Source organism: Meles meles, chromosome 3 (genome assembly GCF_922984935.1).
Source record: "Meles meles chromosome 3, mMelMel3.1 paternal haplotype, whole genome shotgun sequence".
Taxonomy (NCBI): Eukaryota; Metazoa; Chordata; class Mammalia; order Carnivora; family Mustelidae; genus Meles; species Meles meles.
The window spans coordinates 77,369,931-77,388,514 of record NC_060068.1 but is presented as its reverse complement, the minus strand read 5'-3'; the positions used below and the strand labels follow the sequence as shown (position 1 = coordinate 77,388,514).

Genomic DNA, 18,584 nt, shown 5'->3' with positions numbered 1-18,584 from the left:
CATTTTAAAATGTGTTTCCTATGTGATGAGGTCAGGTCTCAATAAAAATAAAGAGATAAAGTCTTAGAAGTTACTGTGTGAAAGCAGTATTTCTTTTATGGTTTTTTACAAACCTGTGTTTTAAGAGACTTGCTTAGCTTCTACCAAAATTACAAAGACTATTTTGTTCCATTAATATCGTGGATAGAAAGAGCTATTACTGAGTAGACCCCAAACCATTAACAGTTCTCTATGGTTCTAAGCTGATCAGGCTGTAAGAACCTGGTAATTTTATCGTTTCTTTTGCTCAGCTTGAGTCTTATTGAAGTCTGCTCCTAAAACGGTACACCTCCCTGCTTCTCTTTTGCTGTTGCTACAGCTCGTACCTGCTGATGTCACAGTTGGTTGTTTTCAGATTGACTTCTGAAAATGACCCAAATCAGCATTTGTCGCTGAGAAGTTAATTTACGGACTCATTGCATATACATACATGCACACACATTATGTTTCTCTTTTCTCCTTTGGTTTTCTTTTTTCATGTCTTTTAAAAATTCTCTTGCTTTTTCTGAGAGCTTTAGGCACTTTAAAGGAGGAAAGTAATTTACACTATTTTAGTGTATTCATGCTTTGACTTGTGGAATTAAGCCTTATGGGATTGTTAAGGATTCAAGTCTTAGCATTATCCGAGTTAAAAAGCAGATTACTATTTCAGCTTCCATGAGGGTACTCTTCTAGGCCTTTTGGGAGATGAGATGACAGTAGTTGTCTGTCCTTACAAGCCTCATATCTTAGAGAAGATAAGGCCTGTAACTACGATCAGAGTAAATCAGAAGAATGAAGGCTGTATGGAAGATTTTGCACAGAGCCAAAATGTCTGGGAAAGTGAACCATTATTTTAAAGGAGAAAGCAGATAATGGGAATGTGGCATATAATTTTCTTTAATGATTATTACATGTGAACCCTTTAGTCAAGCTGGATGATGCTGTAAATGTCGATGAGATAATCACGGATTCTTCTACCAGCTTTCTTCTGTGTATCTGTGAAAATAAGGAAAATGTTAAGGCCAGAAAAAAGGGGAACATTTTTATTGGAATCGTGGTAAGTACTTTGTAGGTAAGGACGAATGATACATGTTCATGGTATGTGTCTCTGTGAGTACTCATGTATGGCTTACAGTGAGACTGTCTGATGAAATGTGCCCCCAAGTAAGTGTACTAGGAAGACATTTGCCTTATAATTTTATATGTTAAATCACTAGTTAAGATTTTCTCATGTGGCTACTTCGCACTCTGTGCTCTGGAGACATCCAGGTAGTTTCTGTCCATGTGCTCTAAGAGTTTGGGTTCAGGATGGACACAGTGATGGGCATGGGTATGGATAAGACAGAGCAGAAGAAAACACTAAGCTGACACATGGCATGGTAGTAAAGGGTTTTATAAATTTCCTCTAGGGTTTTAAAATTAAAATAATGATGGGATTGTTGTATGTCGATTTGGAGGAAAGAGAATAGTTAGGGGGAAATGATTCTTGGTGAATACAAAACTCCATGTTTAATTAACATTAAGAGTACTTATTGTCATTCTTCTAGAGAAATGTAATTTGTGAATCATAGTTTTATTGATTTTTTCCCTCTAACAATTTGTGAATAAATTTGCCCATTTATAGACCTTCCCGAACTCTGCTCAGAACCTTAAACTTTTTAGTGCCCTTCAGAACTATTACTCCCGTGTTCTCTTGTAGGTGAAGCCAAAGTAGGACTCCTTGCCTAAGTAGTAACTCATTCTCTTTGTTTTTTCTAACTTTTGCAGTCAGCTGCAATATCAACAAAAATTCTTACAACCCAGATGTCTCCAAAGTACTTTTTAATACCTTATTCTGGTTGGATAACTCTTTGCTAACTTGACGTTTGCTTAGCCAATAAACCTTGGTTTCAGGGAGTTAGCATTACTGTTGGGTGGCTCTAAATGATTTTTTTTCTTATCCTTGAGAAGTACTTTCTATCTAGCCACAGGCAAATTGGATCTATTTACAAATAGTAAGGTTATTTGTTTTTAAGCTTTAACATGTATAATGTGCTATCTTTTTTTTTTTTTTTAAGATTTTATTTATTTATTTGACAGAGAGAGATCACAAGTAGGCAGAGAGGCAGGCAGAGAGAGAGGAGGAAGCAGGCTCCCTGCTGAGCAGAGAGCCTGATGCGGGGCTCGATCCCAGGACCCTGAGATCATGACCTGAGCCGCTGTTAATGATTGTGTATGAATTGGTATGTGAGAGAGAAATGCCTCTCCTGTGTTGTCCTATCCTTGAACTCAGTGACTGCTTTTGGGCTGATGACATCTAGGCTCTGGGTCGAGGCTGCGCCTCTCTCCTGAGCTCCAGCTTCCTGCATCGAACTTTATGCTGGGTGCAACACTTGGGATTTGTCTTCACTCCTCAGAATCAGTGTGGCTGCAATGGATCTCTTCTTTTTTTTTTTCCCCTCAGAACTGTTCTTTGCTGGGTCCCTATTGTGATGAGTGTCATGTGTTCCTCTTTTACTACCTAGGAGTTATCTCCTGGATAGTGGCAGTGTAAAATCAAAGGTTAAATGTTGATAGTACTACTGCAATAGGGCCCTTGACCTTCACTTTGGGCAGCGCACAGCTTTATACAGACTGACTTTGGATTTCTTAGTGTCACATATCACATCATAATAAATTTTGCGAGCATTCTAATATAGACCATTTCTCTGATTTAAAAAAGGCAAAGGGGAATTAGGCTGATAAATTTGTTACTTGAACTTCTGTAGCTAGCTTTTGTAAATGTTTGATTTGTAGATTGGGAGATAAATTTACTTATGTATACTAATATACTTGTAGTCCAGCTATCTGGGCACTAGAGAAGCCTCTGGCCTAGAATTAAGGAAGTTCCTTGAGCCAAAAATGAGGGACTTCAAAAACTTATAAATTATTCAGAAGAAAAAAATCATAAAACAGTGTATAGTTGTAGTAATTATAGTAATGTGAGACAACCACCTAGGTCAGAAAATAGAATACTGTGTAGGGAAGGGCCCCATCCCTTCAGCAGAGGGAATTTTAATCCAGACTTTTATGATAATAATTTCTTTGCTTTAAGTTCTGGTTTTACCACCTTAAACTATATATAAATGTAAGTATATTGTGTGTATCTTTTTGGATCTTGCTCCTTTTGTTTACAAACTACTATTTGTATATGAGATTTGTTTACCTGTGTTACTATAGTAGTGTTCTCATTGTCATTGCTCTGTTGTATTTCCCTGTATGCTTTATACTTTATTCATTCTTCTATTAATGGACATGTGGGTTCTCTGTAGTTTTTGGTTGTACAGAGAATGCTGTTAGAAACCTTTTTGTGTATGCCTCTATGTACCTAGCTGAGTTTTGTGTATGGATGTTCACGACTTGCCGAGAAAATACCATGTGGTTTTCCTAAGAGGCTGTGTCAGTTGACTTTCTGTTGGCAGTGTTTGAGTGGAGGGATGAGTGTCGCTAAGGCTGGCTGTAACTAGTGCCATGCCTTTCTTAAGCATCAGCAGTGGACAAGAGTGAGGCCGCATGACCCTGGGCTTCACCACTTTATCACCCCACAGCCTTGCATAGATTCCTTAACTTTTTGCCTCTGCCAAACCATGATTTTTTCCAGGTTATCTTTGCTCTGACTTAGGATGATAGGGCGTAGCTTTTAGTTTTCATGGTTATTTCCCTGGATAGATTCGCTACTTGGGATTCAGAGTTTGTTTTATACACACACACACACACACACACACACACATACGTATTATTATTATTTTTTTTTGCAAAAAAATATACTTTCATTGATTAATTTTATATAATGAAGTAGAAATTTACTACTACTCTGATGGCCACATTACTAGGAACACATTACTTTTAGTTGTGATAACTGCTAAGTGTACAGAACTGTATACTTTGTAAAGCTTTCATGATTCTTTTGTAATTTGACCCTTGCAGTAATCTGAAGATTAGAGTAGGCTGGTTTATTCCCACCTCAAGAGGAGGAAACTGAGGGTTTGGGGACTTGTCAGAGTCACTCTGTCAGTTTTGTTGGCTCCAAGACTTAACTCAGAGTGTCTCTCAAATCCCATCTAGCATAGCTTATATATTGGTGAGTCTGACTTGCTACGTAAGAGTCTTGGAAAGTATACAGGTTTTCAGACGCTTTAGAAATGGACTACCTGCTAAAGAGTTTTTCCTCTTTACTGTTTCCATGTTTATAATGTGTCAGGGTTATAATTGGGCAACATATTTTGTCTGTGACATAGTGTTTTGCTTTCAGGGAGTGCAGCCTGCCACAGGTGAGGTGGTATTTGACAGTTTCCAGGACTCTGCTTCCCGTTCGGAGCTGGAGACGCGGATACTGTGCCTGCAGCCGGTGGAGCTGCTGCTTCCCTCACACTTGTCAGAGCAGACGGAGACGCTCGTGCACAGAGCCACAGCTGCCAGGTAGGATGGCACCGCACTGGAGAATAACACTGCGTTTGAAATCTAATCTAAATTAGATTTAATTCCTGAATTGGTGCTTACTAAATTTATTAAGGTTGTTAGAAAGTTTTTACTTACAAAAATGTTTTAACAGTAGTCTTGGAAATGTCAAAAAAGAAAAAAAATTACCCTTAATATCACATTAATGTAGGGCTTTTAAAGGGGTGTAATAGTATTTGGTAATGAATCTTCAGTTTCTGGAGGTAATTTAGAGTTCATTTCTTATAAAGGTTAAGTAAATTTGAAAATGCTTTATCTGCGCTGTGAGTTTTAATTTGTGGCTCTGTAGGAATGTTACTAATTCGATTTAAGGTCACACTTATGAGGCAGTGCGCTAGGCACTGGCATACAGAAGAAGGGGGTGTGGTTGTGGTCTGTGTCTTGCAGAGTTCATAATCCAGCAGGAGAGGCACATGTGTACATATCTAACTGGATTCACAAAGCCTGGTGTGTTAAGTGACAAACATGAAGATACCTTTTTGAGAGCATTTCATACCACTACCTGGAGGAGTATCAGGGGAGAAGGCAGACTGGGGGTCCAGTGAAAAGGATTCTATATGGAGGAATTTGGACTTTAGATGAGGCAGGAGAACCCCTAAAGACTGTCAGTTAGGTTGACAGATCAATCAGAAAATCAAACTAATTGATTAAGTGAAGTTCCATGTATTTTTTTTTTTTCCGAGTTAGGAGTGTTCTGTTTTCATTTGAATTGAACTTCTTTCTAAGTAACTTTCATAATGTATTTTTTTGATTATACTAATCCATGATCATTTGGGAAAAACTGGGAGTTACCACAAAAAAACAAAAGGAAGAGCTAAAAATAAGTCAAATCCTATAACAGAGAAATAATTAGTCTTAAATGTTTTGGTGTGTTATTTCTTTTTTTTTTTTTTAATATTTTATTTATTTGACAGAGAGAAATCACAACTAGGCAGAGAGGCAGGCAGAGAGAGAGGAGGAAGCAGGCTCCCCACGGAGCAGAGACCCCGATGTGGGGGTCAATCCCAGGACCCTGGGATCATGACCTGAGCTGAAGGCAGAGGCTTTAACCCACTGAGCCACCCAGGCGCCCCTCGGTGTGTTATTTCTATGTATATCACCTTTATAAACTTGGATTCATGTTGCAAAATCAGTTTTGTGGTTTTTTGTTTTTTTGTTTTTTTTTTTACCTAAAATTCCTCATACTTTTTTGTGGAAAATTTTATTTTATTTTATTATGGTAAATTTCAAACATATACAAAATTATACAGAATAGTGTAGTGAACCCCCATGAATCCATTGCTCAACTCAGCCAATTTCATTTCTTGCATATTCTTACTCCCCCTCACCTTGAATTATTTATTTGAAGCAAATTCTAGAGGGCATCATATCATCTACTAATATGTCAGTGAGAGGTCATTGAAAACAATGTGACTACATATCAGTCATGTAAATGCATAATTTATCCATTTCCCTTTTGTTATGTTGCATTCATTTTTTCAGTTTTTCAAATATTGCTGTGATAAATATGCATGCATAGAAATACTTGTGTGCATTTCTGATTATTTCCTTAAGCTAAATTCCTATGAGTGGAATTACTGGGTCAAAGATATAAGTACTAAAACTTTTGGTTGCTTGCTAGAATTGGTAATACCAGTCTGCCCCTACCAAATAGGAGAGTTGCTTGAACCTTGCTAACATTGGATCATTTAAAGAATCTCTGCTGATTAGATAGATGAAAAATTCTGCATCAGATCCCCTTATTTTATTATCCTTTCCTACAGTGAGTTAAAACTTGAATAATTGAAGTGCCTGGGTGGCTCAGATGGTTAAGTGTCTGCTTTCGGCTCAGGTCATGATCCCAGGGTCCTGGGCTCTCTGCTCATGGGGAGGCGCTTCTCCCTCTCCCTGCCGCTCTGTCCCCCACCCTGCCAATTAAATAAAAAAAAATCTTAAAAAAAAAAAAGCAAACAACTTGAATAATTGAAAGTGAGGCAGTAGACCGGTAAGGGGTGTTGCTCTTGAAGACCTAAAAAAATTAGTCTTCTAAAATTAGTCTTCTGTGTCCAATACTTTGTATCTTTGTTTTTCATTTTTCTTTGTAACTGCATATATATTCAATTGACTGAGGTATAACTGAGACTAAAGTCATTTGAATCAACACTTCCATTTTTCTCTGGGTCTAGAATGAGTCTCTTGTAAGAAGCATATTGATGTGTCTTTTTTTTTTTTTTATCCATTCTGATACCCTATGTCTTTTGATTGGAGGATTTATTCTATTTATACTCAGAGCAATTATTGACAGATATGGATTTAGTGCCATTGTGTTACCTGTAAAGTTGCTGTTCCTCTAGATTGTCTCTGTTCCTTTCTATTCTTTGTTAGTTTTAATCCCTTTCCTGCTCAAAGGGTCAAATATCTCTTGCAGGGCTGGTTTAGTGTTCATGAACTCCTTTGTTTTTTGCTTGTTTTGGAAAACTCTGTTTCTCCATTTATTCTGAATAACAGCCTTGCTGGGTAAAGTATTCTTGGCTGCATACTTTCTCCATTCAGCATGCTGGATATATCCAGCAATTCTCTTCCGGCCTGCCAAGTTCCTGTGGACAGCTCTGCTGCTAACCTTATGTGTCTGTCCTTGTAGGTTGTAGACCTTTTGTCCCTAGCTGCTTACAGAATTCTCTCTTTATCTTTGTATTTTGCAAATTTCACTCTGATAGGTCTTGGTATTGACCTGTTTTTGTTGATTTTGAGGGGAATTCTCTGTGCCTCTTGGATGTGAATGCCTGTTTCCTTCCCTAGATTACTGACATTCTCAGCTATAATTTGTTCAAATAAACCTTCTGCCCCCACCCTTCTTCTGGGACTCCTATGATATGGACATTGCTGTGCTTTGTGAAACTGCTGAGTTCCCTAAGTCTGTATTTGCAATCTAATATTTTTCTTTCCCTCTTTTCGGCTTCATTATTTTCCATGATTTTATCTTCTGCGTCACCTGTTCTATCCACTTCCTCTTCAATCCTCGTTGTGATTACCTCCAGTCAGTTTTGCATCTCAGTTTTAGCATTTTTATTTCAGTCTGACTAATTTTTAGGTGTTATTCTAAATTCTTGTTGAGCTATATGCTTATATCTCTTTTAAGGAAATCCCTGGCTATGATTTCTTCTTGATCTTTCTTTTGGGGAGAATTTTTCTGTCTTGTCATTATGTCTGGGCTTCTGTCTTTTGCGTTTTGTGGAAGTTTGTTGTGTTTCCTGCTCCTGAGAGTAATAGTAATACTACATTAAGAATCTAGGGCCTGGCACTTCAGGAAGTGTTTCTGGTGTATGCGTGTGCACTCTGCTATTGTGTTTTGGTAGCTCTTTCCCATAGATCAGTTCTCTACAGAGTTCCTCTTTGCTTGCAGTGGGGAGTGTTTGGACCTTTAACTAGATGTGCTTTAATTTGTTTGTGAAGATAGGTCTGATTTAAAAGAAAAAGAAAAAAAAAATCCTGATCCAAGAAAAGAGAAAAGGAAATGGAACATTAAAGCAGACAGATGAACAAAAAACTATAAGCCTGATTCTAAAGAAAAAGTAAGAAAGAAATAAGGAAAGAAAGAAAGGAAAAAGCATGATCCAAAAAATAAGAAAAGGAAACAAACCAAGTAACGCACAAAAAAACTATAAGCCTCATTCCAAAGGAAAAAGAAAAAAAAAATTAAAAAAAGAATAAAAGCCTGGTCCTGTTTCCACTAGAACTGAAGCTGACTTTTTGGAGCACTCTGTGATCAGTAGATGTGCTTACATGCAGGGGGCCTGTGTTGGTCTTCTCCGGGAGAGGCCTGCTGCATTGGCTTGTGGCCAGACCTGCCTAGTAAAGAAGTCCCTGCCTGGAGCAACAGGGCAGGGTTTGGTGTAAGCCACTCCAGCTTCCACCGGCAGCGCTGTGTTTCTCTCTCGAGTTCTGCAGTGCTGGTTGTGGGGGCTAGGGAGAGTGGAACATGGCATCACCCTTTCTTCTTGTCCCCAGAAAGGGAACTAGGGAACCCACAGCCGCTGCTCTTCATGAGGTCCTTCCAGGAAAGCAAATGATCCCCTGTCCTGTGTCCCAGGCTTTCCTCAGATCCCTCCTCCCAACCTGTCTGTGCCCTGCTGTGCACACACCCAACCCCACAGTTCTCCTGTGTTTTACCTCTGGTCAACCAATGGCTGGGATCAGAACCCCAAATCTTAAAGGACCTGGCTAAGCGCTGACCCACTCCCCCTACCACAGGGAGGAGAGCCTTGCGGCATTGTGCCTGTCACCGTTCTGTCCCAGAAAAGCAGTTACATGCCTTTGTAGCTGCCTGCAGTCTACAGTGAAGCACAGTGGAAAGCTGAGACCAGGTTCTGTGTCCTCTGCATGAGCTTCTGTGGCCTGCTGTTGAATGGCTGCTCATGGGTGCCCGGCGGACCTTTCGTCCTTGGAGAGGCAAAATGCCCTCATCCAAATGTACTCTAAGAAGGGGAGCGTTCTCTGCCAGTGTGACCCCGGGGATCCCCCCACTGTGGCATCTTGTGTGAACCCCGGGTGCGGCTTTCTCTCCTGCTCTCCCTCTCTCCAGTTCCGCTCTGCGAAAAGTGTTCCCTCCATTTAGCAGCACTGTAGCTTTTCTCTCCCCTGGTCTCAGAACCTCGCATCTGCCATGTTCTCTCCTTCCAGTTGTACACATTGTTTTCTTAATCCTCAGATCAATTTCCTAGCTGTTCCGAATGATTTTATGTTGATCTAGCTGTGTTCGAGGGACAAGGCAAGTTCAGGGGCCTGCTACTATTCTGCCATCTTAACTCAAACGGCAACACTCCCATTTTTCTGATATCCACTTTTTAAAAAAACAAAATAATAAAGGCATAAATTAAATAAAATAGGAAAATATACCACAAAGACATTGCCAAAAGTGAAGGACTTTTTTTTCCTTTCTTTCTTTTTTTTGCTGGTGAACATCATTGCCTGTGATATTCCTAAATGTTTATTCATCAAATGAGATTCAAGAGCCATGTGGCATACTAAAGATAGTTTGGGTGTCATATGTGGATTTTTCCTAATTTGATGGCTGCCTTTGTCTTATTTTCATTTATATTCTTTGCTTAGCATTGAGAGTATGTCGTTTTTCCTATGTTTATTGAGAACATGTAATCTTTTTTTTTAATTCTCATACTGGACTAAGCAAAGTCAAAAGTTAACCTACATTTCTGTGAGTGTCTAAAGCTAGCCTTTATCTATGGACAGAATGGAGTGCCAGAGATTCAGAAGTCAAGCTGTCAAACATTGTGGCTCTTATGACATGAGGTTTGGGTTAGAAGATTGGCTCTTCCCTCAGTGACTTTTGGTACTCAACTGTAGAGTTCTCTGGAGGGGGAAGGCATTCTCTCTGTTAGTTACTTTATTATTGTTCCTGTCAGCCATTATCTTTTTGAATATTGTCTCTGGCTGTTCTCTTCCGGAATTCCTCCTTATCTGCTCCCTATGCATGGTACCTTATGGTGTTACCTCCCACCTACAGCTGTCTGGAATAGATGTCTCTCTTATTATTTTTGTTTTTGGCCCTTGGGCATTTCCCCTTTATTGTTGTTGTTGTTATTTGACTCTTTATTGTTGTTGTTATCTGACTCTGTTCAAGAGACATTTTAAAAAATGTTACTTATTTATTTGACAGAAAGAGCACAAGCAGGGGACGTGGCGGGCAGAGGGAGAGGGAGAAGGCTCCCTGCTGAGCAGGGAGCTCAACAGGGGGCTTGATCCCAGTGAGCCAAAGGGAGACACCTAACCAACTGAGCCACCCAAGCGCCCTGAAACATTTTTTATTGTATTTTAATTCACGATTTCTATGGGTTTTTAGTAGACGATCTGGATCAAACAAGTTGTCCATGCTTACAGTAGTGTTCCTTTTTTTTTGGACTTAGATGTTTCCCCATTCTGAAGCTACTTCAATCATCATCTGTATTTTATTCAATTTAATTTTATTTAAAATTTTATCTAATTTTTAGCATTTAAGTGTTGACTTTTTCTTTATTATACTTTTATTGTGTGAGGTGTGCTCCTACCCTGAGTTCCCCCATGAATGCTAGTTTGCACATTTTAGCATTCATAAAACTTAGCCTTCATCAAACTGAGGTACAAATCACAGCCATATTAAAAAAAAAAAAAAAAAAAGAAAAGAAAACAATGAGAATAAGAAGTGCTTTTAATTAGGTATGAACAACAGCATTGCCAAATTTTGTTCTGTATTTACTACCAGTAAACCATGTAGCCTGGAAATTTCAAGGAGAAAAGTTGTTTTATTTTTGATGGATTTTTGTCTGTTCTTAGCAACAATAGGTAGATTTTCATGTCTCAGACTTAGCATCCTCTCTTTTCTTCTGCTGTTTCAGTTGCTGTTTGATATTTTACTGATATTTAAGAAATAATAAAGTTGTATGAGAAAAGGCAGGAGAATGGCTTGGAATTATGGAATATGCATTTTAAAGTATTAAGGTTTTTTGTATTTTTTGGCCACAAGATGTCTCCAAAGGATTTTCTATTCTGTGGATTATCATTTAAAGACTATTGGAACCTTCACATTTATTTTTATATAGCGGGCTAGACTTACTTACTTTGTATCTTATGGTAATTACGGATAACTATGTAGTATTCAAAGATGGTACTAAGATAAAATTGTTTTTAAATAATGATAAACAGTTTTTCTTAGGTTAATTATTTTTATTTATGTAAAATATGTATATAAAGTTACAGTTTGGATCCTAGAAAATCATTTTTATTATATTTTGTTACCTTGTCCATTTGTGGTAGGAATATACAGAAAGAAATAAAGGGAAATGGATGATTTTAAGCACTGTATTAGCTGCAGTTAAGCTCTCTTTAGCTTAGAGAACATTATGTTTATAAAACTGGTTGAGAGGAAAACTATAGAAAATAATAAACAAATATTAGTCAATGTTTACTAGTTGTCAAAGAAACTGGTATTTGAGGCAGATCAGATGAACAGAGCAGATGATGCTCTATTTTGTGATCAGAGAAGTGAGAGCTTCTCTCACCTAGCACAGCCAAGGAAGGCTTTGTGAAAGATGTGGGTTATGTAGGCAACATTCACAGGATGGGCGGCTTTGAATTGGTAGTGTAGGAGGGAAGGTGTGCTGTGCGTGAGTCTGTAAAAACAGTATGAGTCCTGAGGCACTTAGGCTGGAAATATTAGAGGAGGTGTGAAGATAGGGGGGAGACTTTCCTAATTGGAGGTGAACTTTAATGTTGAGAATGGAGGAGGAAAGGGTCAAGGACCTTAAAACCCAGGAAAGGCGTCTGGAATCTAATGGAAGTCACTAAGGTTTCTGGGCAAAAGAATGGCAGAAGAGAAGAGGCGAGTCTACTACCTAAGACAGGAGAATTGAACTTCAAAAAAATAAATAATTCCCATAATGGGAAAAAGAATAAGACTAGGGAGTTTAATGGATATCATAGTTTAGGATAAGAGGAGGAAAAATAGAAAGAAACAGAAAGGAAGGGGAGAAAGAGCGAGGTGGAGAGCCAGGGCAAAGAAGGGCTGTGTAGTTATAATTTATTTGTTGCAAATGATATGGCCAATGGTATGTGTTAATTTTATTGACTCCTAAAGTTTTCTGAAGCTGCATGGTATTCAGAAAGATAGTTGGTTATAAATTAATCCTAACTAGTTGATGTCATTTATCATTTATTCTTCTTAAAGAAGAATGTTCTTCACTACAGTAATCGAAGAAATTTAACTTATGAAATAAAGGCTTGAACGTATTAGCATTTACTGAAAGATGTTTACGTTGCAGATTTGAAGAAAACATTCAAATCTTGGTGTTGGGAGTTAAGGATGACCCTTACTGTGGATACTTCCAGTTTTAGAGAAATACAGGGACTCCTGGGTGGCTTAGTCAGTTAAGCATCTGCCTTTGGCTCAGGTCATGATCCCAGTGTCCTGGGATCGAGTTCTGCATCTGACTTCCTGCTTAGCAGGGAGCCTGCTTCTCCCTCTGCCTGCTGCTCACCCTGCTTGTCCTCACTTGCTTTTTCTCTTTCTGTCTGACAAATAAATAAATAAAATCTTTTAAAAAAAGAGAGAGAAAAAGAAATACAGTATTATGTCTTTGTGTCCACAGAAGGCCTTAAATCTTCAAAGGTTTAACCAAAATCATTATCTGATGTGATTGTTTATAATGGAGATTGAAACCATCTGAATGTCATTTATATACATTTGCAGTGTTTTAATTTTGTGTTTCTCTTATTGAATTAATTTTTTGTCAGAGATTGATTCCCACCTTGGTGTTCTTGTACTTCGATTTTCAAGTTTTTGTTTTAATTTTTATTTATTTATTTGACAGACACAGTGAGAGAGGGAATTCAAGCAGGGGGAGTGAGAGAGGGAGTAGCAGGCTTCTGGCTTAGCAAGGAGCCTGATGCCGGGCTTGATCTTGGGACATAGGGATCATGACCTGAGCCGAAGGCAGATGCTTAATGACTGAACCACCCGGGTGCCCCTGATTTTCAAATTTTTATTGGAAAATGTTTTGTAGTTTCAGTATCAAAATGAAATTATTGCTGAGAATGTACAGGTACATAAGTATCAGAGGAATTGTTATGTAAGCGCAGTATATGAGTTATGGCTGAGGTCCAAGTTTTTTCTGTTATTAGGTGAATTTAGCATTAGTTAAAAAGTATCATATCTTTTTTAAAGGAGGAGAGGAAAAAAGTAGACAGGTATTACTGATTAACTTGGTTAAGAGAAAGGGCTCCACACAAAAGAAATGTTAAGTGGCCAGTACCTGATAGTCTGAATTTAGTGATTGCAGTTTTCCGGTTTGTTCTCTGAGTGTTTAATAAGCTCAATTTCTTGGGCTTTTATGGCATCATTTCCATGTGACTCTTATTTGGAGGTACTTGGATCCAAGTAAATGCGGCATGTATCAGACACTGGCTGGCACACAGGTACGAACCACACAGTCCCTGTATGTAGTGGGAGGGTGAGGCTGGGTAGGGTGAGGGCATTGAAGGGAGTGTGAACACAGGATGGAGTAAGGGATTGTGAACATTGAGTTGACAAAATCTAGCCCTTGAGAACTGCTTAGTGAGTGTTTGCTGTATAGCAGCGTGTTTAAGAATGAGGGGAGGGAGAGACTGCGGCTGTTTTATGGAGGATGCTAGGCGCGGGCAGAAAGAATTTGTGCTTTATTTTGATGTTTCTCCACTTTGGCCTTCTGACTCCTTTCATTTATTTTGTGTTACAGCTTTCTTTTACATTTGTTAAATTATAGAGGTAGTACTTTTCTTTTTAAATAGAAGTAAAAATACTGATTTCATCTTATTTTATTATTTATTTATTTATTTTTAAAGATTTTATATATTTATTTATTAGAGAGAGAGAGTGAGTGAGCAAGCACGAGAAGGGGGTGTATCAGAGAGAGAGGCAAACTCTCCACTGAGCAGGGAACCCAATGCGGACTGGGTCCTGGGACTTCAGGATCAAGACCTGAGAGGAAGGCATTCATTTAACCAACTGAGCCACTCAGGACCCCTAATTAATTAATTTTTTTAAAGGTTTTTTTTAAAAAAAGATTTTATTTATTTATTTGACAGACAGAGACCACAAGTAGGCAGAGAGGCAGGCAGAGAGAGGAAGGTAAGCAGGCACCCTGCTGAGCAGAGAGCCCGATGTGGGCTTGATCCCAGGACCCTGGGATCATGACCTGAGCCAAAGACAGAGGCTTAACCCACTGAGCCACCCAGGAGCCCCTAAAGTTTTTTTTTTTTTAATGGTCTTTGTACCGAGCATAGGGCTTGAAGTTAAGACCTCAGTATCAAGAGTCCCACACTATACCAACCAGATATACCCAAAATACCCGTTTTATTTGATTACTATTAAGATTCTTTTTTCTTCTTTTTAATTCATATTATTTATCTATATCCATTTATTTATTTTTCTATCTATTTATCTATTTTGTTAGTTAGTTAGTCAGTCAGGGGAGGGGCAGAGGAAAGAGAGAATCCCCAACAGGCTTCACCCCCAGCACAGAGCCCGGGCCAGGCTCACTCTCACGACCTTGAGATCATGACTGAGCCACCCAGGCGCCCCCCAAAATACCAGTTTTAAGGGAAAATGTTATTGCTAACCTCCCACCCAATTTAATTTAAAGTATTTTTATTACAATGTGACTTTATATAAACTTACATTTTCATGCTTTAGCTTTATACCTTTTCTATAGTAAACAAGTCAAAATAAAATTTGAGATTAAAATTGAACAATTGTATTAAGATCATAAACTATAAATGAACAATACTGTGGTACAAAGGATGATGTTTTTGTCTGAAAATAAACTGTTCCTCCCAATTTGAGAAGGACGTGTCCCCCACTGAGAAGCAGGTTCTTGGCAGTTCAATATTTCTGTATGGTGATGAGCTGTGTAAAGACTCAGTTTGTTTCCCACTGTTTTTCTCTTTGAACCACGGTGTAACTTAAGTGATTTGCTCACCACTTTCATTGTAAGACTGCCTCTTTTTTCTTTTTTTTTCCTCATTAAGCCTTTAACACCTGAAGTACTCCTTATTGCTAATGTGATGTTAAGGATAAACAGAAATGCAGGAACTGAAGTTGTGGCAGCATTCATTTTAAAAGCTGGTAATCCAATTGATCTAGCATTTTTCAAATCAAAGGTCATGAAGTCAGTTTGGTAGGTTGCAACTAACAATGAAAATAATAAATTAGAATTTATCGGAATGCTTCACATGTGGTAAAGGTTAAGTGTTTTGTGAAATGCTTTTTTTCAGTTTTATCTGTGTTTGCATAATCTCTGTCTATATGTATGACTTCTGATCCTTGTTACAAATGTTATCTAGTTTTATAATTCTCCAAGAAGGGAATTAAACTCCTAATATTATATATTAATTAAATGTTACCTTAGATTGTCTTATATGCACATTTTTACTGCCTAAAATTGATCAGATATTGCCCAGAAGTATATTTTTAAATAGTACAAATGAAAGGTAATTAACATTTAAAGACCGTGGATTGAAAATTCTAAAGCTGACTTGACTCGCAGACCACATATTGCCTACATAGAAAATGCAGAAGTGACAAATTATTAGAAGTAATAAGGATTCATCAAGATTGTTAAATATAATCCACATATGCAAATGAATAGTATCATAATATGGCAGCAACAAATAATAAAATTTTTAAAAGAAGATACCACTTGGAATAGCAACAAAAGCAGTAAATTATTTAGGACTGTACTCACCAAAAGAAAAACAAGAAGACCTTAATGAAGAAAATTTCAAAACTTTATTTAAAGATAATAAGGAGAACTAAATAATGGAAGGAGGTGTATTAAAAACATGTAATTAGTGAATCAAACCAGTGATTTTATAAATTTTTATGGTGACAGATTCCTAACTTGATATTTGAATTAAAAATGTGGGTTGATTTAACAGAAGCTCTTGGGTTGTAATGATGATGCTTATAGATATAATATTTTTGAAGGTAGAGGGGATATGACTTAAGTTAGGGAAATGTGCTAGAACATGTTATAAAGGCAGTATATGCCACATTATATGTTTCTTGTCATTTAGATGATGTGTTTGAACTAAATCTAAGTGGGACCATTGCTTGAATCAAATAAAGATTCAGACCAGAGTTTTAGGGAAATACAGATGATGAATTAAAGGCCTAGAAAAGTCACTTAAACTCCTTGAAGATGGATTACTCTCCATTTTTCATGATAGCCTGCCCTTTTTATTTTTTTAAAGCTTTATTTATTAAAGAATGCAGGTGCAGGTGTGAGTGGGGGTGAGGGGCAGAGGGAGAGGGAGAGAAGCAGACTCCCCCACTGAGTGTGGAGCCCAGCACAGGGCCCAGTCCCAGGACCTCGAGATCATGACCTGAGCCAAAATCAAGAGTCCAACAGGCTGAGCCACCCAGGCATTCCAGTAGCTTACCTTTTTTTTTTTTTTTTTTTTTTTTTTTTTTTTTTTTTTTTTAAAGATTTTATTTATTTATTTGACAGAGAGAGAGATCACAAGTAGGCAGAGAGGCAGGCAGAGAAAGAGGAGGAAGCAGGCTCCCCGCGGAGCAGAGAGCCCGATGCGGGGCTCGATCCCAGGACCCTGAGATCATGACCTGAGCCGAAGGCAGCGGCTTAATCCACTGAGCCACCCAGGCGCCCCTACCTTTTTAATTAAGATATTTTATTCTGCCTTCAAGTTCTTATTACTAATTTAGCTAGCAGTAAATTCTAATTAATTATTATTTTCTTAGATGTGTTATTTTATCAATATCCGTATTGATAGATATTTCCAGTAGAGTCTCAATTTATTGATACATCCTCTGAGTTATACATTATTATACATTCATTCATTCTTAAGAACATCTGTTGGGTGCTTGCTATAGGCTAAGTTCATTATTAGATAGTGAAGATCTGAAAATGAATAAGATCCTTACCTTCCCAATTCTTAAAGAAGGGTGGTAGTCATGGAAATAAATAACTATAATGAAAGCACTGATTGTTAAGGTCTGATAGAATGACTGGTAGCATGAGGACATCAAGCTTTGCAGGAGTTAGGCGAGGCTTCCCAGAACAATTGAGACTTGAAAAATGACAGCCAGGGAGATGGAGGTGTGGAACAGTGTGGTTTTCTTAGGGAACAGAAACGAGTTTGGTCAGCCAGAGTGGACATGGCAACCTGAGACAGGACAGATGTGGGATTTGGAGAGAAAGGTTGTATAAAGTGAAAAAGAACCAAAGAGAGAAAGTAATATCATGGATGAAATAGCTAAAGAATTTCCTCTGAAGAAGACTGAACAAATGGCTGGTGGCAGAAACTGTATCATAATGATCTTTTGTGTCCCCAGAACCTATTTTAGTGGCTTACACATAGTAGATACTTAATAAATGATCAATGAATGATTAAACAAGTGACTTTGGGAATAAAAAGAAATGGGTATTTCCTATGTGTTTTTCTTAGGAAAAATGATTTAAGTTTTATAAATATGGAGGGATTGTTAGAGTAGCTGGGAATTCATACATGTATGTGATGATAAATGTATATTTAAGTGACATGGATGTAGCCAAATCATTTACTTCTTTTGGAAACACTATGTATTAATTCCCTATCATTTTCTTCTATTATTTTTAGTCTTTAAAATTAAAAAAAGAATAATAACACTTTACATTAATTTATATAAGCTTCTTGACATTTCCGTGGACATTCCCTTACAGAAGATACTAATGGAATCTACCCGGCTAAGTTTTCCTGGACAAGAAATTATATAATATTTTAAAGATTGATATTAATGGTAGCAAGGTCCCAACCTCATTTCTGGCACTTGAGACCTTTTCTGTGTTGTACTAATAGGAAGCCTTTTTTCTTTCTTTCTATTCTTTTTCATCTTCCTCATTCCTTAATTCTAGAGTAGGAGATAGAGTTGACTCCTTTGTCACTGTATTTCATTATTTATTATATAATAATTTCACTTCACTATTTAGAAAATTCAGAATTAAGAAATTGCAGATGGTAGTAGATGAAGTAGCAGGGAAAAAAATCTCATACACCAGAAGAAAATGTCTTTAGGAAAGCATTTATTTATTTTTTCTGAAGATTTTATTTATTTATTTGACAGAGATCACAATTAAGCAGAGAGGCAGGCAGAGAGAGAGGAAGGGAAGCAGGCTCTCTGCTCAGCAAAGAGCCCGATGCAGGGCTCGATCCCAGGATCCTGGGATCATGACCTGAGCCGAAGGCAGAGGCTTTAACCCACTAAGCCACCCAGGCGACCCTAGGAAATCATTTAAAGAGGAAGTTTTCTTAATAATAATAATCTGTTTTATATTGATTTTTTAAAAAAAATATTAATTCCTTTCCTGGTAGAAACGCGATTGTATTTTCAGTATTTCTTGTTTTTCTTTTTAAAAACCAAATACAGGGGTGCCTGGGTGGCTCAGTCATTAAGCATCGGCATCAGCTCAGGTTGTGATCCCAAGGTCCTGGGAATGAGCTCTGCATCGGGCTCCCTGCTCAGTGGAGAGCCTGCTTCTCCCTCTCCCTCTGCCTGCAGTTCTGCCTGGTTGTGCTCTCTCTCT

The 18,584-nt window shown here is 37.9% G+C and overlaps 1 protein-coding gene across 1 annotated transcript in view; it reads left to right on the top strand.

Moving 5' to 3' along the window:
- Positions 1-18,584, top strand: part of MSH3 (mutS homolog 3) — a 186,014-nt gene that overhangs the window by 15,275 nt on the left and 152,155 nt on the right. The window contains 2 exon segments of the mRNA XM_045999684.1: positions 933-1,078; positions 4,292-4,458. Coding sequence (XP_045855640.1) covers positions 933-1,078; positions 4,292-4,458 — 313 coding nt within the window.